The sequence below is a fragment of the Lytechinus variegatus genome, chromosome 5 (assembly GCF_018143015.1).
Source record: "Lytechinus variegatus isolate NC3 chromosome 5, Lvar_3.0, whole genome shotgun sequence".
NCBI lineage: Eukaryota > Metazoa > Echinodermata > Echinoidea > Temnopleuroida > Toxopneustidae > Lytechinus > Lytechinus variegatus.
In genome coordinates, this window is record NC_054744.1 from 13,928,103 (window position 1) to 13,950,631 (window position 22,529).

At 36.2% G+C, this 22,529-nt stretch overlaps 2 protein-coding genes across 2 annotated transcripts; both read right to left on the reverse strand.

Annotated features, from left to right (window-relative positions):
• Window positions 1–1,490: 1,490 nt before the first annotated feature.
• LOC121415500 (late histone H1) lies at window positions 1,491–2,458 on the reverse strand. Its single transcript, XM_041608701.1, has one exon. It carries the CDS (start codon window positions 2,384–2,386, stop codon window positions 1,757–1,759), a length of 630 nt encoding a protein of 209 aa, XP_041464635.1. The 5' UTR covers window positions 2,387–2,458; the 3' UTR covers window positions 1,491–1,756.
• A 15,632-nt stretch (window positions 2,459–18,090) lies between these two features.
• LOC121414894 lies at window positions 18,091–18,459 on the reverse strand. The gene has a single exon (XM_041607943.1). It carries the CDS (start codon window positions 18,457–18,459, stop codon window positions 18,091–18,093), a length of 369 nt encoding a protein of 122 aa, XP_041463877.1.
• Window positions 18,460–22,529: the final 4,070 nt, after the last annotated feature.

The window sequence follows — 22,529 nt, forward strand, 5'->3', positions numbered from 1 at the left end:
GTTTTTTTTTTTTTTTGGCCAGCCGATTGGGGGGGCACGTGCCCCCCCATGCCCCCCCGTAGTTACGCCACTGTGGACACGTTTGTAGATGTTATGATGCATATTAATCTTGAATGCAGAAATACAATAAAATCAATGAATAATAAATGGACATAATATGGCGGTCTCCTGCATTCGTTTAAACTGATATTTTCTTTTTATATTGCTTCTTGTGGATATTTTTCACTGCTTTTTTATGGCTATTGCTTTATTGTTTTGTAAAACTTAAATGTATCACTTTTGTAGATATTATGATATGCATATTTATCTTGAATGCAGAAACAAAATAAAATCAATCAATCAATATTATCATTAGAATTAACCCGGATCAAATATCTACAAATTACATTTCGCATTCTATCCAGGGGAGGGACCTGATATGAGCACGTGTGCCCATTTCGACCTATTTTTTAATACAAATGATACACTGTGGAAATACAATATTCCCCTTCTTGTGTATCGTGGCCCTCTTTTAAAAGTGAGGACGAAAATAATTGTTTTTTTAATCAAAGTAAAGACATTTTTTTTTGCTCGCTCGTATATTATTTTCCAATTAGAAAAGAGAAGACAGAATTAAACGATTGGCCTATTTTTATTGTTATTTTGTTTACTTTTTTTCTTTTGCCTTTTAATTATTGCCCGAGTTTGGAGTGTTGACCTTTCTGTGTAAATCCAAATTTTACGAAGCGGCGCCACATTCAAATATGCGCCATATTCCGAAATATTGGAACGGGGTCGAGGCTAGATTCGTCGAGGCGATCCACTGCAGGGACTACTCCCATGCTCGTTTGTCACAGTGTCACCCCACCCCCCTCCCCCATCATGTACGAACGATGACTAATTTTTAGGATTTTGAAGCATTCTTTCAATCAATATTTAAGAAAATCTGGACTCCCTTGAAAATTGTATGGGCGTGAGTGGAGCATATATACATTCTTTTATCAGAAATTACTGCTTTCCCGCTGTTTCATTATTTTCATACCAATCAATAATGACCCTTCTGTCTACCCGCCGAGCCTGCGTACGTTGTTCCCCTCCAGTGCACACGGTTTTTATTTTGCTCCAGTTTTCCACCGCGCCTACCCCCCCCCCCCTGGTTCACAAAAGGACACGAACTCCTTCGTATTGTTTACATCCCTGTTTATCGATTCGTATTTGGCGGGCCATTCAATTTTGCTACCCCCAATGCATAGGATATCAGCATAATATAGGTGCAATGAGGGAATGCATTCTCAGTATATAGTGAGATTTCCCGGTAAAAAGATATCTTGGAATGGCACTTCTGCTATATTTAGTTTTCGAATAATAATCCCGACCAAAACCAATCCAGCATATTCCGTTTTTTTTATTTGAAATATGAATATACATTGTGGCAATGAATGGTTACCACTTACAGTAACCATGAACCTACCACTAAGCTAAGGGGGTTTATCCAGACATCTCGCTATATACTTATAAATGATTTTATTATGTCCATATATTTACCCTGTATTGTTTTTTAACAATGTGACATGGAAAATAAATACCAAAACTTAAACACCAGCCCTAAATGTACTTACATAGATTAGAAAAGAAATAGACAGGCACTAAAAAATGACATTAAGACTAAAAAAAAGAGGATAAACAATTTGAATTCTTTCTTGAAGTTTGGGTGGCTCTGATAAGAGCCGTTGGGGTGGAGCTGAAAAAGCTCAATACACCAAGTGGCGCTAAGAATTTACTTCTTGGCTGCCTTCTTGGCGGGCTTCTTGGCTGCCTTCTTTGCTGGCTTGGCGGCCTTCTTGGCAGCAGGCTTCTTGGCGGCCTTCTTAGCTGGCTTCTTAGCGGCAGGCTTCTTGGCTGCCTTCTTGGCGGCGGGCTTCTTGGCTGCCTTCTTAGCTGGCTTCTTGGCCTTGGCGGCGGGCTTCTTTGTCTTCTTGGCGGCCTTCTTTGCAGCCTTCTTGGCGGCTAGTTTCTCCTTCCTGGCCTTGGCCTTAGCAGCCTTCTTCTCCTTCTGTTCCTTCTTCTTGGCAGCAAGCTTGGCCTTCTTGGCGGCAGCACGGGCCTTCTGGGCCTCGGTCTTGCCAGTCTTGACCTTGCCGAGCTTGAAAGATCCACTGGCTCCCTTTCCTTTGACTTGGACGAGGGTACCATTGGCAACACCAGCCTTCAGGGCACGCTTGATGAAAGTAGCCTGCTTGGTGATGTCAACCTTGTAGTTGGCAGCGATGTACTTCTTGATGGCCTGGCTTGAGGAACCACCACGCTCCTTCAGGGCAGTGATAGCAGCAACTACCATCTGAGAGGTAGGTGGGTGTGCTGGGGCAGCACGGGCCTTCTTTGCGGTTTTTGGCTTGGCGGCAGACATGGTGAGTGAGTTAGATTCCGGCTGTGTTGACACTGAGCGAGAAACGTAATGTTCAATTTCCGCGGTATCCCATACCTATATAGCCTTTTTGCGGACGTGGGGGAAAACAATGCAGTCAAGTCGCCTATAGGGTGTGTACAGCCCGCTTGTTTTGTACATGTACCGTGTATTTTGGCAATCGTGTTTTTGGATGTGTTAGTAAGGTGTTGGAAACTATCGTTTTTCTTTCTTGTTCGTGCTACGGTAACGAGAAAATATACCATCAAACGAAAGAGGAGCTTTCAATCTTTCACTTGACATCTTACAAAATAGCCATGGTTATTTCATTGGAGAGAAATTCACCTCGAAACTTACACTTTGACAATGGCACTTTAAAATCCAAAAACAAACGCTGAAATCTTGTATAAAATACTATTTTCCTAGAAAAACAGATTGATAAAATCAGAGAACATATATTCATCTTTCATTTCATTTAGATATCCAGTTGTTTTAGTATTTTTTATTACGATGCAAGTCGATTGAAAAATAGCTTGCAACACAGAGCCTTCGCAAGATTCGCCGCTTCTCGATGCCAGAATCGATGTGTGCGCTAAGCTTACTTCTGCCAAAACTATTGACATCAGAATATCACACAAATTTACCATTTTTAACATCAAAATAACACTTTAAAAGTATACATGAGACATTTACTTGATATGAAATGATGTGATATAAAAAAAGTTCAAGATAAAAATGGCATTTCCCTGTAATTTCCATAAATTACTATAGGAAAATAAAATGGCATGGGTTCAGGGCTGAAGCACTTAGTGACGTTGTTTTGTTTGCCTCAGAGAGGTTCCCCTCGAAAGTCAATACATAGCAAGACAAAATATCCTTAATATTCCTAAATTTTAATATGTATGCAGATATTATGATTTTCATTTGTTTTGTTTCAATTAATTGCATTTCATATTTGATTTTTTGTCTCAACTTCATCGCGTGAAATACAACTATACTTGACATTTTGACGAGATTTTCAGTGGAAAAATACAGAAAGTGTATAATCGCGTCATTGATTGTCGCTCGACTTGCTTTTCAGTCGATGAAATTGATTTGTCCAAATGGACAATGTCACGAAAATGTTAAAACAAAACAAATTTTTATCGAGCTTATACGGTCCCATAGGGCCTATGGTATTTCACTTTTTACCAATACTTTTGTATTATTTGATGGCAATCATGACAGAGGCCACAGTTTGCTTACTATTATTATAGTCTATTGTCTATATAGATTTATGTTTATGATATTTCAGTAGTGTCGGGTGCATGTGGTAAAATCAATGTCCTTTACAGCTTTAATAATAGCGAAAGAAAATGAAAAATTCATGCATGGCAACTCCTTTCCTTAATTGTAGACCTACTAGATTACCAAATCTATGAAAAATTAATACAAAGATAGGAGGATTATATGCTAGAATATAGAAGTGTAACCAATCAAAGCTGGACAACACCGTGACCTGGCATGATGGGTACACGGTTACAAAACCTTCATACCCACTTTTAAAAATATTATTCCTTGTGTAATTACATTGTTATAGTAAATTATGAAAAATAAGAAAAAGTTCTGTATAGGCCTAGTATACTAATATAAACAAACAGGCTGAAGCATGTATTCAGATAGTCTTGAATGATATAAAAAAAATCTCGGAACACGAATGTGATTTTCTTCTATTAATATTTAAGAGAACTTAACTGAAAAGTAAGCAGTTATCTTTCAAAATTTAATGATAATAAATTTTATATATTTTAATTCATTAATAGACATCAAGTGGCCTGTAGGAGAAGGAATGCCCTTTTTTTTGGGGGGGGGGGCATTCGTCTCATTCTTATCATAATCATAGGCTCATAATGTTCTGGTATTCAAAACAATATAATAGACCATTTTGCACTTTTAGGCCTATATATGCATGCAAGCGAGCACGAATAGTGATTATTTATTGTGCATATATATATAGTCGATAGACGGAAGTAATAATAAAGGTGAATATTTGAATAAATGGTTCTGTTCGGATTATCCATATTTTCAATTCTTTTTCCTTCTCATTGTCCTTTTCATTCACTTTCTTTTCTCCCTCCTCCTTTTTCTTCAACTACTACTGCTACTACTATATTACTATTTCTTCTTCTTCTTCTCTTCTTCTTCATCTTCTCTTCTCCTCTTCTTCCTCTTCTTCTTGTACTTCTTCTTCTTCTACCTTTTCTCCCTCTTCTTCTCCTTCTTCTTCTTCACCTCTCCCTCCTCCCTCTCCTTCTTCTACTACTTCTTCTTCTTCCTCTTCTTGCATTTCTTCTACTTTTTCTTTTACTTCTTCTTCTTTTCTTCTTCTCCGTCCCTCCTTTTTTTCTTCTCCAGGATATCCTTCATGTTCTTCATAATGATTACATTTTATAAAACAAAAATATATATTCTAAGTTGGCTTTTTTGTCTACAAACAAATCGTACATTTTTTGAAGTTCTCAGATAATTTGCTGATTATTTTTTTTTCATTATCATGAATGCAATACCTTGTTTTACGTTAAGCTTGATAATTATAAAAAAGAAAAGGAACAAGAAAATGAAGGTATCGCGTATAGGCCAAGAGGAAGAGTTATACACAGTTTCACTAAACAAAATAAAGATGAACTTATTTGTTATTTCATTTGTGAAAATATCTAATCACACGGTCCGACATAATCGTTCATCGACCCGTCTCCCATCGTCCCATCATCCAACGACACAATAATGCAGGAACGGAGATGACCGCAATATTTTTTTCTATACGCACAAACTCCGATAGGATATGCAATATGGTGATGAAGCTTCCATTTGCTTTTGTTGAAAACACCAATCCCTATATAACATGATAATAGGAGATGAAAACAAAATAAATAAATGGAAATTGAAAATATGACGCAAAGGTGCAACTTTTGTATTTGGTTGGTCGCATGTTTCTCCTCAGATGTTACTGTCGTATATTTAAAAAAAAAACATATAAGCGTTTTCTTTTCTAAACCGATAATATCGAATATCTGATAAAACCACACTTTTCAAGAATATATTCTCATTTACATATATTTACCTTAGCAGAGGCCACAACTGAATTTCTATCATTTTTTTAGAGATAAGTTGGTAATTTTAGTAAAAATTACTTAGTATATCAAGTACTCCTACCAAAGAGTACGTGTATATTCATATTTGAGTTGAGGGGTATGCCTATTGTTTTTAGAATGAGTGAATATTTTTCTCATACCCATACCTATTACTACTGTGCGTCGAACAAAACAATCGAGCGAGCGAATGCACTCAAACTGTACGATACACGGAAGAAGAAAGCAAAGTGCATGTTGCCATGGCTACACTACAGAGCCTAAGCGTCCCTACGCGATAGCGGGCGTCCCCTGCAACCCTTGATGGTGTTTTTGATTGGTGCGTAGTTTCGGATTGGAATATCAATGACCCTCTCTCTCTCTTTGGCTCTCTCCCTCCCCCCCCCCCCCCCCACTCACCTCTGTCGAGTTCTCCCTTTCTCTCTCTATGTCTTGATTACAAGTTTGAATACACTTTTTTTTCTTTGGAGATAGTCTTATTAATGATACAAATATTTTACTCATGATTTTGTACGCATCTATGTAAACATTGACTGGATGGACCTGAATTTTTTTTATTGGTTTTGTCTTTAAGCAAAAAAAGAAAGATAGAGGGAAGAAATAAATTATCAGAAAGAAAGATAAATGAAAAAAAGAAATGAATAAAGAAAGAAGAATTAAATAAATTAAAAATAACGAAAGAAAGGAGGAAGGAAAATAATAAAAAGAGGAATCTTTTCGAAATAACGAAAGAATTAACAAAAATTGGAAAGAAAATAATGAAAGTAGTCCTATATGTATGAAAGAAAGCTATAAATAGACAAAGAATGGAAATCGTGAAAGGAAGGACCGAAAAGAAAAAGAAAGAAAAAAAACCCCCGAATGAAATAGGAACGATCATCTTGATATTCAAATCCGTGTATTTTTCAAAATAAATTTTTCTATTCTTTTACTTGGAGAACAAAACTGTAAAGTCATATTGGAGGTTTTTTTAGATAAACCATAAAAACAGGGACCGCGGAACAAATTTGAAAGTGTGTGTGTGGGGGGGGGGGCTGACAATCATAGGCGGCGGAAGCGGGGGGAGGGGGACATATCCCCCCTATAGATTGGAGGTGGGGGACGATTTTTTTTTTTGCTTGTCAATTTTGTTACCTGTAGGCTATCCATCACAAATTTCAGGTGGACCCCCCTTAATTTTTTTGGCTTCCGCCGCCAATGCTGACAATTAAAAAAATAAGGGGTCGTGTTTTTAGTACAATAATATCATTTACTCTTTTTTCACCATCACGTATATGGTCACTGGAAAAAACAAGGGGGTTGAAGCACCCCCTCCCCGGGCCCCAGTTTCGCGGCATCTGATAAGTTGAAGTTCAGTATTATAACGAGACACAATACTCCACCCGTCTAGGTTTTGGACAACAGTTCACAAGGTGCATTGTGCTGGTATATATATATGTATTTTATTGTAATATGATATGTGTAAGCAGAAGCTTATCCAAAACGGGTTTTCCTTTTTTAATTTCTATTTCCTTTCCTCAAAACGCTTCTCATGTCTTTTGTTTATATATCGCCTTAATATTGACATTTCAGCATAGAAAAAAATTTGAGCACAATTTTCAATTTTCATAAAGTGCAGACATTCCCGGGTTATTTTTTTTATTCTTACAATCGCTAATCCAACTGGTTCAGCTTTAGAAAACGCGTTTAACCATGCTTTGAGATCCATCGAGATCAATCGATTTCACACAATAGCAATTGCGTAATTGTTACTTTTGAAAGACGCCCCTGGCCTACTTCCTGCGTGCAAGAATGACATGCTCTGATAAGCAGGAAGTTTGAAGAGGCTCGGTGACTGTTCGCTACCTGACAACATCATTGATATGTATCTTGCCTTCCTTATGAAAGGAAAACAGAAAACAAAACATATTAACAAAAATCAGACAGACCCTTTTGTGTATTATTCTACCTTACCAGAAGAGACAGTGACTAAAGTAATGCTGGATTAAAAGAGGTATCCCCTGGGTAACTTCAGGTTGAGATGGATTGGACGTTCAGACAATTGGGGAATATAAAACCTCCATCATGCATAGCACAGATCACCTTACTTTCTAAACATAATTGTTAGCAAAAAATTTGAAAATCTGGTCTGGATTTACAAACTGTCTGAATACACAATTGCATTACACCCGTCCGTGCGTGTAGGCCTACTAATAAGTGATGTATATTTTATTTACCTTGATGTTGGACAGAACTGAAGTGAAATAGTGTCAGTCCGGTATATAGATGTGAAGGGATAGTATGGTAAATTGTCTAGTAGAAACCTAATCAATTTTCCCATTTGAAGATATTACCACCAATCTCGCAAAAAGAGGGTATAGTGTGATCACCACCTGCATATGCTGTGAAAGTTCTCGACTTCTGTAGATGCAACATCCTGGTCTTAATTAAGCAACAATTCCTATTATTATGCCATAGTTGAAACCCTTGAACCGTCATTTTGGGGAAAGGTATATATATGAAGAGATGCATTATATGAGGAACGGGTGTATTCGGAATTGAATTTTAACAGCGCTAAGGGGGGGGGCAGGTATCCCTAGAAAATTTTAAAGCTTATATTTTCAACTGAAAAATTTCCAAAATTCACCCAAAGTGTACAGAAATCTTTCAATTTCACTTTAGGAAGTTTCAAGTGACTACCTCCATGACAAGTTCGTTAGCTCCGCTCTCTCATCTGTGAGTTTCTTTAAAAAGTTTATGCGTCTTGCTCGGGGAAAAAAATCTGCCATGTCTAGGATTTACCAAAATGGCAAGTTTTTCTGAAAAGAAAAAAAAAGAGCTTGGATGTCACCACAATTGGAAGCACTTTCGCGTCGTAAAATGAATTCAGACACTGAGCCATGGAAAAGAGGGGGAAAAACACACGTGTTCTCACCGGGGGAGGGGGGGGGTCCATTCCCTGTGGATTCACGCCTGACCAAAATCGTCACCAAACCATATTTTTCACGCCTGCTCATACTCTTAGATACTCTTTAAAATTCTTATGTTGGAAATATAACAGTGGATTGGTCACTTATAAGTCCAGTTGCAAGCTCAAAATAAGTATCGTCGCACAGATTAATCAACTCCTTTGTAGTTCTAATAATGGTGTGCGTTTGAAAAAAAGTGAATATAGAATAGAAGTATGCAGGAGAATCATTTGATGTAGGAGTGATTTTACCCATATGTCTCTCATTGTCATACCCTATCATGCACTCGCTGGAATGACTTATCCCAAAATCGAGGACTGCTATGGTAATCATAATTCATAGCTTTTATGCTATTGTCACCTATAGAGGTCGGTGCATGGGAAGATAATTTGTTGATGCGGAACATTGTGTGGTTTTCGGCCTTGCATGCAATCAAGGTATTTTCCAGGCTCTCTTTAATGTCAGTCTATTGTGTATTCATAATATTTATAGCCTCTTTGGACGAACCTTTTTTTCTTATATAATTTCTATCAAGGGGCAGTATCATCTTGCCTTACTGTATTCAAGAGCTCGTGAATTATTTCCATCTTTACGAGTACCATGCATGGTTTCTCAAAACAATAATTTGGTCTTTAAAAGGCGTTTGCTGATACATGCTCAGTCGTGTCAGTATCGTTTCTGTCCATGAATGAGTCCAGGAAGAGTTCATTTTATTGTGATGACACAGTTATTGAACTTGAGATTTGACACCGTGTAAATATTGTGTTATTTCATTTCAGTAAACTCAGTCATATTTGCTCAATGTATAAACGATGCACAGATTTGGTACAATAAATAACTTGGGTTATGAAGGTCACCACATAATGATTGAAGGGAGAGCTTTATTCATTTTTCAACGGGAAAAAATCAATCTAAAATAATGAAATAGCAAACAAAAACTGGTTCCGTTTCTTTGGAAATCGTTCAGGCATGGTCAATGGTCGACGGATGGTAGACAGAGTAGAGACACAAACTATGCTACTTCGTTCTTAATTTTGTATTCACTCTCTCGGCAGACATTTTGAAATATTGGCGACACGTTTTGGGTGTGGATAAATCTGATATGCGTGCACAATGCCATCGTTTCTCTTTTTCTTTCATTATTATTGATTGTTGCTGAAACTAGACTTGCTTATTCAGCTCGCGTTGATTGATGGATAATAATACTTTTTTTTTACCAACGTCAAGTCTTCCTCGAGTCACCAGCCATCATAATGACCTCAACTTTCTAGCAGTATTAGAATCATTAAAAATATCAAGCTTCAATAGGCTAACTATCAGTTTCAAACCGAAAATTAATTGAAATATAAAGCAACTGGAATATACTTTTTAAGAATGTTAGAATCGAACTAGAATTTGGAATTGAAGTACTGCATTGGAATGGCACTGAAATATTGGAATGCAACTGGAATGTTCTGTTTAAAATTCATATTCATAATTTACAAATTTACACCAAAACCTCCGGTAACTGACTTGAAACGAAAATCATGTCTGATAATGTATTTTTTTTTCAAACTGGAACTTTATTTTTGATGATGTTTTTATTTTTATTTTTTACTGAGATATTGACATGGTATTATACATTTTTTTTCTCCGTTGCATAGTGCCACGGCAAACTTATGGTTTACATAATGTAGTTCATAGTATATCTAACTGACGAATATTGTATTCGTGGTGGTCATGGAAAGGTTTGATGAGAATTAGAAGTTAATAAGTTTCGTTTAGTTCTATTGTGTGTTTTCAAAAGAATACATACTCCATTATATCTATATGGATGCTTTATAAATAGAAACAACATCACTGACGAAAAGGGTAAATAGCTAATAAACTACGTGTCTGCATGATACCGACTTGTGAATTATTTTGATACACATCTTTGACTGATGGCCTTATTTATTAAACGATATTTTGTATGAGTATATCATCATCGTCCAAATCTTATTATAGGCCTACTCTCTGACCCATTGTATGTATGCTTATACGACTAACACTGAAATAATTTCACTGAGGAAATTTGTATCCACGTGATGCCTATGGTTTTCCAGAAAGCAACGTCTCTTTCTTTAGCATGGGTATTCTTGGTAATTAAATAATGATCATGATGCGGCTTGATGGAGTCTAATTAATGGCACTGGGATAGAAATATCAGGCCTTTGCCTTGAACTCTACCGTCTTGCAAGACACAGATTATTATTCAGCTATAGACATGATAGAGTAATGTATTTATGGGCTACTGTTTGTTTACACTGTGTGCAATCACTGTACAACCAGAAGATCAAGGTTTTGTTACCATCCGTCCATGGATGGATTGCATTAAATGCAGTTGATGTCATCCGCTGATTGTATACAGGTTCTTATTCAGAAATCGAATTTATTTCCTTCTTTCACAATTTTATTATTATCAGTACTGTTTATTTCCTACCGAAAACATTTATCTATTCCCTTTGTTATTACTTACATAGTATATTTGTATTGGTTTTTGGATAATTATTTCATATTTGTGTAATATGTTGAGTCGAAATGAAATAAAGGAAACTTGAAACTTTCATTTCAATAAAGATTATTATAGTCCTTTCGATTTAATGTGAAATTTGTCAGGTGTTGATATCTGGGTGTCAAATCTGACACCATTTGATAGAGGACTTAGGTGTTATAATGTGTTCTAATTACACTCTATATAGAATTTGATCATAATTTATACAACAAACAGTGTTAAAGTTACAACCAAAGATATTGTAATAAACCCATGGTTGTTGATTTAACCACAAATTCACACTGGAGTCTGGACTTTAAAAAGCTGGTATATGCACCAGTTAACACTACAATGTAGGCTGCTCGATTCAACCCTAGTTTCGTGACATTGGTCGAATGTATATCTCTAATCTTGATATGTATTCAAGTAAATAGTTGACCCAGAAACAAGAGTGCCTATGCGAGGTGCAAAATGTAACTGCTATACCAATTTTCTTCCTTTTCAATGTAGGACAGAACTAACGTTATGGTTACAAGTGTGACGACGATAATGTATCTGTTAGTTTTTGTTTAACGCCAAGTATGAACGGGTACTCTATATGATCTTATATTTATTGTTTTATTCAGAAGACTTTATCATCATGATAATTGCTTTCAGTCTCTTCAAACTTTATTGATATTACTGTAAAGGTGATAAAAATTGCTGCTCGATATGAAATGGCAACATCGCCGTTTCCGTTCGTCGCAAATATGGTGTACTTGGTAGAGGGACTTCTATTTCCCGTTCTGTTTCCGAGTTCCCAGTCAGAATCTTTGTGAAGCCGACGCACGTAGAATTTCTCCTCATAAATTGAAGAGTTATTCTTGGTGACTTGGTGACAGGATTTAAGGCCGATACAGAGTTTACTTTCCAAGTAGTGTTCCAGTATGTTCGTGAACTCTTTCAACCAGAATGCAAGCAAAAGTTCATCGACCCTGAAACGGGGAATTCGTGATTTTGTTTCCCTCGTCACCCTCTTGGATGGAGAGGCGCCTGTGTGCTCTAACAAACCTTAGAACTAAAATCATTCATTAATTTTTGCTAATTGTCATTTAGTCTTAAATCTTGAATAGTTTTGGGGTTGACTGAGGACTCGACGGGACAATGAATAATTCATTACGATTGTTGCCCCCCGGGATTTCTACATTATGACCCTTTAATTTTCTAGCCTGTGTTGAAATTAATATATTTTACATTTTTTCTTCACAGATACGTTTTGATTATCTTAAAAAGTGGTAAACAGTTAAAAGGTTTGGCGGTTTTATTGTGAAATGTTGATAATGGTCGCATGTTTGTCTCGTGATTCAGCTTGTGAAGGGACGGCCCTTAGCTTCCGGTGTATAGACTGTATAGACTGTATAACCCTGTTGGTAGGCGATGTCAAAACGATGTCCCTATTACTTGTTCATATGCTCAAAGAAGCTCTCTTTCCTCTCTTCGTGATTCATCAACTGAAATATAAAATCTCTACAGTAGCATGTTAACGATTCTGAACTTCCACAGTGGCACAGCAATGTCAACTAAGGCAAATTAAAGTAACATTTGGTTGAGAAATGACCAGTCAATTGGATTTTTCACAGGTAAAATTTGCCATACTATTCGATATATGCATGGGGGATTGCAATTCCATCACACCTTCAATGGCTACACCATTGAGTTACCACTAGGTGAACATAAAAATTACGCCCTCTTAATATAGGTCGTATAAGTACCTCAAATAGAATGCCCAGATAGATGCGAAGGGTTTCTTCATAATAAATCAAAGAAAAAATACCAATTAAGGATTTTTCCCCTTTCACTTGTCGTTGGGTATATGATATTGCACACAGCCGACCTTATGAATACTCTCGCAAGGACGATAAGAGGAACATTTTCTGAAATTCTAGTTCATTTTATCAGATATTAAGAGGGCAATCAGATACGATATCCGATATACTTATACGACCTATGGATGGTCCGGGTTTAAAATATTTTAAATCTAAATGAATAGAGTAAAATTCACAAAGCAAAATGCTGAAAATTTCATCAAAATCGAATAACAAAGAACGAAATTCATCAATATTTTGTGAAAACAGTTATCTGCACATATCATGAATATTCATTATTTGGCTGATGATGTCATATCCTCTCTTTCCTTTTTCTTATGTTATTACATGGAATCATAATTGCTCCAGTTTTTCATACATGTGTCGATGATGTGTTTCCATTATGATGAAACAAGTTGCAGCAATAAATATCTAATGCACTTAATCAGTTGTTTTTCCAATTATTGTTTATAATTTCACCGGAATAATGCAAATCTTTAAATTCAATAAAGCTATTCGTTATTTGTTATCCGATTTTGATCAAATTTTCAGCATTTTGCTTTGCGAATTTTACTCTGTTTATTGAGATATAAATATCTCCGGTCTGTACAATCCCTTTAAGAGGGGATATATTCCAATAACATGATCATTGTGATAGCAGAGGAATAAAAAAAAGTCTGTGTGGAGTTGAGGAAATACGGGTAGTTATTAATGGTTGATTCTATCGTATATATGATAATTACTGATACCAAAATGTTAAAGGCTTCCTTCATCGAATTCTACATCCTCTATTTCCAATTTCAAGAGCTTTTGAAGCTTTGCGACCCCTTATTGGTTTGAACAATGTTTACTAAGCTGGACACACACAGGATGCCTTTAAGGGCTACTCTAGTCTCTGAACGCCCCTGCGCCTGCGCCATGCCCACCATATCCCCAACCAAAGTAATACGCTGAAGATCTTTAGCGCATGCACCATCATAGAGACATGGTCCTATATTGAATCCAGTAGCATATTACGAGGTATATTGCATAAATTATCAGTTGATTGCTCGGTTTCTTTCATCATGCAGTATAAAAGCTACATTGATAAGAAGTGATAGCATTCATAAGTCGGTGTAAACTGAGGCGAATCACTTTTTTTTTTTGCTTTTCGCAGGCGACAATATTATACCCTTGCATGCACTGTCAATGTTACGAACCAACAAAATATTATATCATGTAGCCCCTTTTTTGCAAGTATACGTTTTTATTATCCCGATCACTATTGTTTATGTATTGGCTGTCTCTTTTTATTTATTATTTGAACACAAATCAAAATGTATGTTTGGTCATCTTTCAGTAAAAAAAAAACAACCCAAGAGATCATGAATGGTATTAATGAAACACATAAACGCCATTGACCACATGAATAAAGAAAAGTCTTCTATATGATAAAAATGTACAAAGGTGTAATATTTCAAGAAGAAATGAATATTTTGATACAAAAAATTCATTGTTTATTGTTTGTCTATAATAAAAGACAAGTGACGCGATGAGCCAAAATTTTGGAAAGGCACAACATGATAATATTGGGGCAAAACTTCCAATGAATTTTTTTAAATACTTTTTAAAATTAAAATTTGGTAAGACTTTGACGTAATAAATAATATAAGGAAACAATTCATTATTTGTCCCGTTTCATTATTTTGCTATTCCTTTTTCCCTGTTCGTGGGTCTCTTTTTTTATACATTTTCTTTTTAAATTAGGGGTCCAGTGCCACCAATCTCCCTCCCATTAAAACGTCAGTATAAGTGATCATATACATGTTTATTGCGTAACCTCTCTGTCTTGTATACATTCCATTACAATCGAAAGCACATTCTTCCCAGCAATTGCACAGGAATATGAATATATTAATCAAAATCAGGGCGAAGATGAAAACTCGAATAAATCGATATAAAGGGAACGAAACTGAATTGTAATTGAATAATGGGCAGGGCAAGATCTCTCGCACCATATATATGGTCCAGTCTCGCAGATTGCACTCCGTTCAGAATTCGCTATCTTTCTCTCTGTTTTTCGACGGCCATGACATTTCTTAATTTATCGATTACCCTTTTTTCCCTCCACGTCACAATGATATTCTCATTTTTGCCTAGATATGCAATCAATCTATAGCCTCGCACACAGATGTCACGTCAGTCGAATCAGTTTGATGTCATATGTTTTAAAAAAAAATCAAAATCCACCCCCAAAAATCTCTCTCTTCTTTTTCTTCTTTTTGTTTTTCTTTTTTTTTCTTCTTCTTCTGCTTTTTCTTCTTCTGCTTCTTCTGCTTCTTTTTTTTCTTTTTCTTCTTTTTTTTCTTTTTCTTCTGCTTTTTCTTTTCTTTTTTTTCTTCTGTTTTTTCTTCTTCTGCCTTTATTTCTTCTTTTTCTTTTTCTTCTTTTTATATTTTTCTTCTTATACTATTTCTTTTTCTTCTTCTTTTATCTAATTCTTCTCCCCATCTTCCTCTCCTTTATCGAGAGGGCAAAGCTTATGCAATGTTGAAGATCAATTGTGGAATGACCAGTTATCAGTTACGTATTTAGACAAATACAGGCGTCTGGTAATTGGAATTTAAGTATCCGACGATTAGGTGATAGTGACTTGATGTCGTACAATTTCAGATGTTTACTAAACGAATTTTCTTGGCTTAAAAGCTTTGTCGTACAATTTGAATGTTTCATAATGATTATGATATTTACAGTCATCGGCCCATCTAGTTCTAATTATATCACACTTAGTTCGACATGTGACTATTTGCCCAAACTCTTGACTCACCAAGGGTCATACTAAGCATGCTAAGTCATTAAAATACATAAAGATAAGTACATAAGTACGGAGAGTTAATATACAGGGGGGTGTAGAGATGAAGAGGGAGTGGGGGGCGGAGAATGGGTGGGGCAGATGGGAGGGGACAGACGATTTATATCAAATCTTGAATATTAGTTTAGTACTTTTCCCATCATTTCAAGCAAAAGTACAACATTCATATACATATATCGTGAAATTTAGCAATTCAAGTACAATACATGCAAAATATAGCCACAGGTCTTATAATATATTCAATAATATCTTCTCAGAAGTATTTGCTAATTAAAAAGAATTGTTAATTTTAAAATTGCAAATGTTCAGTGGGTATTCTAAAATTTGATAGAAAGAAAAAAGTTTAAGTGAGGAGCAGTTTAGAATAAAACGTGACATCACTTAACATGATTATTCAAATAATTCCATTTTGGATGAAGTTATCAGTGAGGATTACAACAGATCATTCTCTAAGCTTGGAATATCGACGTATATTTTTATTTATGAAGAAATTAGTTCATGCTGTATTTAATCACACACTCAAATATATGAATTTTTTCACTTTTCTTAACTCACAAATGGAATTCGTGTCTTAACTTAGGAAATAGGGAAATGGCCTACATGCAGAATGACTGATATGACATCTTCATACTACGGTATTACGACAAGCTTAGAATTATGTTATATCATAGAGCGATGTGTACTTAACTTTGTATAGAGGTAAGCGATGTTAGCTTGGTCGCGGTGTAGTCCAATACTCTAAGGTGACATTTTGATTATTTCAGGTGCCCAGTCAGCGTGACCTGGGTGTCAGTTTGTGCTTTCCGCCAGCTTAAAAGATCGTTCACATAGACAGATACTATCCATTTTCATATGCCCCTCCCCCCCCTCTCTCTCTCGTCATACTTCCATACTACGGTTGATTGTTGATATATTCTATTCAAGTATATTAGAACATTAACATCATATCTTATCACATAATTATACACGAAACTCAAATAATACCTAAATTATAGTGTAATAAAAGGAAAGCTATTAAAAAAAACATCATTGAGTGCATCACTAAAAACAAATCAATCAGTCCAGAAGATAATTTTTTATGAATGGAGATAATTTTGAAGAGCCATACCGGCGAATTAGATCAGGAGCAGTAGAGCCTTTCCTTGTTGCTCCGGTCATCAAGTTCATTTTCGACGTATAAGAATGTATTGAATGTATGGCAGTCATGGCAGTGGTAACAGACCTATGTAGGTGAAGGTAACTTGAATATTATTCATCCATGTGGATCATATATATTTGTTAATCATTTTGAAAATTAATGAAGTCGTTGTTTTCCAGGTTATGCATCAATATGAATAACAGTCTAGGAGGGCCTATGTTGTGTAGTGTGGTAAATGAAAATCAAATTACGATCAATTATTATGCTATCAGGCTAACAATATAGGGGAGCAGTAAAATTTTTCTTTACTGCTTTCTGTACAAGCTTGATTTATTTCTTTATAACACGTGGTTTAAAAAGAGACACCACTATTACTGTAAAACAGATCACAAATATGCATACACGTATAAACATTTTGTTACTTTTACATATTGTTGCATATATAGTACAAATTCTTTTCCTTCGATGGAGAGTTGAAATTGATATCACCAAACATAATGCAACTCTGAATAGGACCTGATCGTGAAGGAAATACTGTGTTTTAAAAATCAACATCATTATTTCGCTGTCAAAATAATGACTCATACTCGAGCTATCAATCAAAAAGAGCATTTTGAAACAGTTAAGGCCCGGTCCCACAGGGGGGAAGTTGAATTACGCATGAATTGCGAATACAAATTTCGGTCATTCGTTGTCATCCGCATTAAATTTGGGAAAAAAAAATAAAAATCCGCTTTAAAATTGCGGATACATAAAAGATGTACAGCGAACAAATTACGATTAAAAGCGGAAATATCACGAATAAAAACGAATTACCTTGCGAATGCTATTTTACGAGGGATGTTGATTGTAAAATTGTGGAATGTATTGTAGACATTGCCAAAATGTAACGAAAGTAATGCGGAAGTATAACACATGTATTGCGGACAAAAATAGGATGCTAAACGATTATTGCGGAAGTATTACGTATGCATAGAGAATGCAATGCGCACGTGGTGCGGAGACAACGGTCGCATTGCGAATGTGAACATTTGAATCAAGACCATATAAAATAAGAGCACTCCACTCTTCAGCGTCGTGCTCGAACCTCCACTGTGTCAACAAGGTTTTGGCCCCTTCACCATTCTCCAGGAACTATTTGTCCATTCTTCAGCTGCCGGTCCACAAGCCTGTTCTGTAGGACTGGGTAGCGGGTGCGCATTAGGTTGTGGAGCAGAATGCAAGTCTTCAGTATCAGCCTGACTGTGTCGGCATGGTGCTGCATGGTGGTGAGAAGGACTTGGAATCTATATATTCGCCATGATACCAAATATGTTCTCGACGACTCTCCTGGCCCTCGACAGCCTGTTGTTATAGATACGCTCTTCCCTGGTCAGGGCCTTTGCACTGTATGGCTTCATTAGGTATGTTCTCGGAGAGAAAGCATCGTCGCCCACAATGAAGTATGGGACATCTTGGGTGTCATTGGGTAAGGGATCTGGATTTGGCCAACCCATAATGTCGCCGTTCTCGAGACCTTGCTTCAGCTCACTTTGGTTGTATATTTGAGCATCTGATGCGGAACCGTTTCCTGATACGTCAGCCCAAAGAACCTTGTAGTCAGAACTGACCAGGGCAACTAAAATGATACTGAAAAGCCCTTGTAGTTGTAACATTCCGAGCCTGAGTTTGGGGGAGCTTTGCATGCCACATGCTTCCCATCAATCGCGCCGATTTTGTGAGGAAATTTCCACCTCTGCAACCAGTCATTGGCAATTTCACGCCATTCTTCATCGTTGGTAGGGCAAGTCATCTGTTCATCAAGGTACTCTTCTGATATGGCTGTACATACTTCTCTGACAACTTTGCTGATTGTGTTGTGAGGGACCCTCCAACCGTACTGCATGTCCCTGTATTTTGAACCAGAGGCAAGATGGCGTAGGGTTATGGCCACTTTGAGTCCAGGCTCTAAGTTCGCTCTGAAGTTGGTCTGTGTCTTGAGCAGTCGAGGAGTGAGCCGGTTCACCAGTTCGTCAAACATGTCTGGGGCATTCTCATAAAGTTCTGGAAGGCACGTGGATCTTCGTTACGCAGCTCCACCATCAATCTATCGTACATGCCCAGATCCAGTCTTCTGCCAATCCAAGGTCTCCCCCAGACAGCTCTTTGATTTCTCCTTCGCTTTCTTTTCCGTATTTGGATCAAACGTTGAACTTGGAAGAGAAGATTGTTATGTTGTTGGATGGCTGCAACTATCAATTGTCCGTGATGATCCATGGCAACATCCAATATTCTACACAACTGTTCTTAAAATGACGGTCAAATTTCATTTTCTGTTACATTTATATAGTAATCTGGGTTTACGATGAATGTTTGCTGTGTACTCGCAAATTGTTCGCGAAACAGTCGTAATACAAACGCACTATTCGTGACCAGTCTGCAAGCATTCTTTATAAATTATTATAGCTTGGTATAAAGTCGTATTAGGCACGCTATGCATTCGTTTCGCATTCTATCCCAGTCCGCTACTTATCCGCAACCCCATGTCCGTTGCGGATATCACAGGATAACTGCGAAAATTCAGCGCATACATTGAGTATGCATTGCGTATGCATTGAGCATATAAACCGGATGATTTCCGCTCCCAGGAGTTTTGGGCAGCCCAAAACTCCTGGGAACGGAAAAATGTGCCTTTGCGGATGATTACGGACATGTGCGGAAAATAACCGTCTTAAAACAGCATACTTTACGAATATTGCGGATGTTTAGCGTCTGTAATCAAATTTTATCCGTAATTTATGCGCAATCCATCCTAAATGTCACTGGGACCGGGCCTTTAGGAAAGATATTCGTCATTCATGTCATTGGGGGCGCTAGACTTATTAATTGACCAGTACAGTGTGATATACATGTGTAATCGTGATTTTAGGTCGGCATAATTACTAGACATCATGCAAAGCCACCTTTTTCAGTAGTAAGAAATAAACTTCCCAAAATCTTCAAAAGAAAATGAAGATCATGATATCTGTAGGATGTATCTGCTTTAATAAAAACATCGAATGTCTCATAGCACTGGATACACAATGATGCTGATACGAATAATTATTTTTAAAACTTTACTAAGAAGACCATAATACGCATAAATACCTTTCGTTTACTTTTGCAAAATTACAGGTTGTGAGCATACGAAGTACCACGTGCTGCCTTGTCGTGGAATCTAACAAGAAAATATAAATATTTTTAAGCCTTATATTCATTAATCAATCTGGTAGACTGATAGAGGTTTATTGTATTATGAAATACTACATAGGAATATTAATTAAATCTAAATTTAGTCTTTGACTACAATTAGGACATTGACGCCGGAGGCGCCAGCTTTTGCACGAGAAGAACCCAATCAGATCCACTATTAGGTAACTCAAATCGTGTAGACACGTGTTGGGAGTATTATTATAACTGTATATAAACTACTTAAAAGGTAAGATGATCAGGTTTGGTGAAAGGTCGATCGTTTCAACGCTCCAAGACAAACCTCCTTTGACACGAAAAAATTAAAGATCGTACACGTCTTCATTTGTTTGTTTCCCATTTTATAGAAGATATGTATAAATATGAACTATACCATTTGATATTACTCGTCTTCATAATTATCTGACCAGTGAATTAATATTTTTGTATTCTAATCAAGAATGTCAACCACCTTAGTCCTTTTAAATCAAATAACCTCACACACACAACCACACATTGTGTGTCAATCCCGTGTTTGGTTTTGTAGTAGTATTCCTGCAATCCTGAGATTTGGAAGAGTGAGAGAAAGAAAGAGGGTCACTTATTACTATCAACATTTAATTCTTATTGGTGTTTTTAAATATAAATATTTATCAATATACATCAGGTTCAAGTTAAACACTGTTCATAATCCCTTGGAATTCGAATATTAGAGGATCTCTTAAAATTACTGCTCATGACCTTTTTACTATCTAGTGTATACGCCACGGTATATTACCTGACAACATTACACTTCTTCGTGAGAGAATGCATCGCTCTACACACGCAGTAAGTAATATACCGTGTGAATATTTCGTGGGAAAATCTCGATCTGAACTCCAAAATAATCAACAGTGTCGCGTGAAATTACAAATCAATGCTGGTTATATAGCAGTGTCTTCATTTCGATATCGAAGTGACGAAGTGGTGGTGGGTGTTTTGTTTTTCCCTACCAATCGTGGTCGGGTGGCGCGACAGAATCCGGGATGCCGTCTAATGCTAATCAAGGCTCTAGTTTGCTTGGTTGATCTTACGAAAAGAGGGCGGGAGACAGAGAGAGGGAGGGGAAGGAGAGGGGGAAGAGTGATGTGTCGTGTGTGTGTGTGTGTTTATGTATTTCCCGGATGTATTCAGAGAGGGGAAGAGAAAGATGAGCAAGGGAGGGGTCTAGGAGGAACACTAGAATAAGACGGAGAGTATATCTTCACCAATGACATTATAATTGAATGAATAAGTAAAAAAAAAGAATATTTGAGAATAAAAAAATACATACATTCAATTCAATTCTTTATTCCATTTCCATTCAAAACATAATACAAAGTAATATATAGTAATACAAATCAAGTACAATTTTACAGACGAACATTCTTACTCGTGAATTAAAAAACAGTATAATATTGAGCATAAATGGAAATATATAATATACATAATATATATATTTAAATTATATATTATAAATAATACATATTATACACTATGAAAATAGCCACTTACATTTGAAAAGATACGTTATCAGAAGGGCACTTGAAAAAATATTGATTAAAAAAAAGAGTTTGTTGTCAAAAGTAACAAATGTTTTTTTAATTTCTTGTGAAATTGTAGATTTATATGTTAGATATTATTTATATCAAATACCCTTCTGACAAGGTTATTTCGCGTAAAGTGTATGTTGACATTCATCTTTTGTTAAGCTTGCTTCATATATTCCATATTGAACAGACTCTACACCACACAAATTTCATGGATCTTTTCAGTGGTAATCTTTCAGTCAGTCACTTTATATGCTTGGTTAAAAGAAAATTAACGGCTGTATTTACACTGTCCTGTCAGATTGTTCTTTCGTATAGAACACACTAGAGTTTTCGGCTTCAAGTTCATTTTCCCGCCTTTTAAAACAGCCGTCGTCTGCTCAACCTCTGTCCAAATGCATTCAGACTCCAGGTAGGTCTTTCTGGCTGAATATATCCTCTTGAAACTTTACATTATATGTGCATACCACTATAGTGTCTAGGCATGCGATTTTATTTGAATCTGAAAATGGAAAAGAAATATGAGGAGCTTTATATTTTTTAGAAATTATTCTGCAAAAATAATGTATGAAAAATAACGTTTTCTATTGCAAAAACAAGTGCAGAAATGTTGGACAAATATATTTTTATTTGCCCCTTCCGAAGCTATATTTCATTTAGCTTTCAATAAAATTGTATTTGCGGTTAAAAAAGAGTCTTTATGATAAAATATCATAATATGATGATATAAAAAAAGAAATATATTCATTTAACATAATTGTTTATGTGGAAAATTCAATAATCAGTATTGTATATAGGTACTTGTATATATAACACAGAAAGAGAGCTTACAATGTCGACGTTCCACTTATTGAAAGAAAGGACTGTATTAGGTAAATCTTTAAACCTGGGAATCGTTCGAATGGAACATCATAACATGGTAATAAAATAAATAAGAATGTCATTGTCAT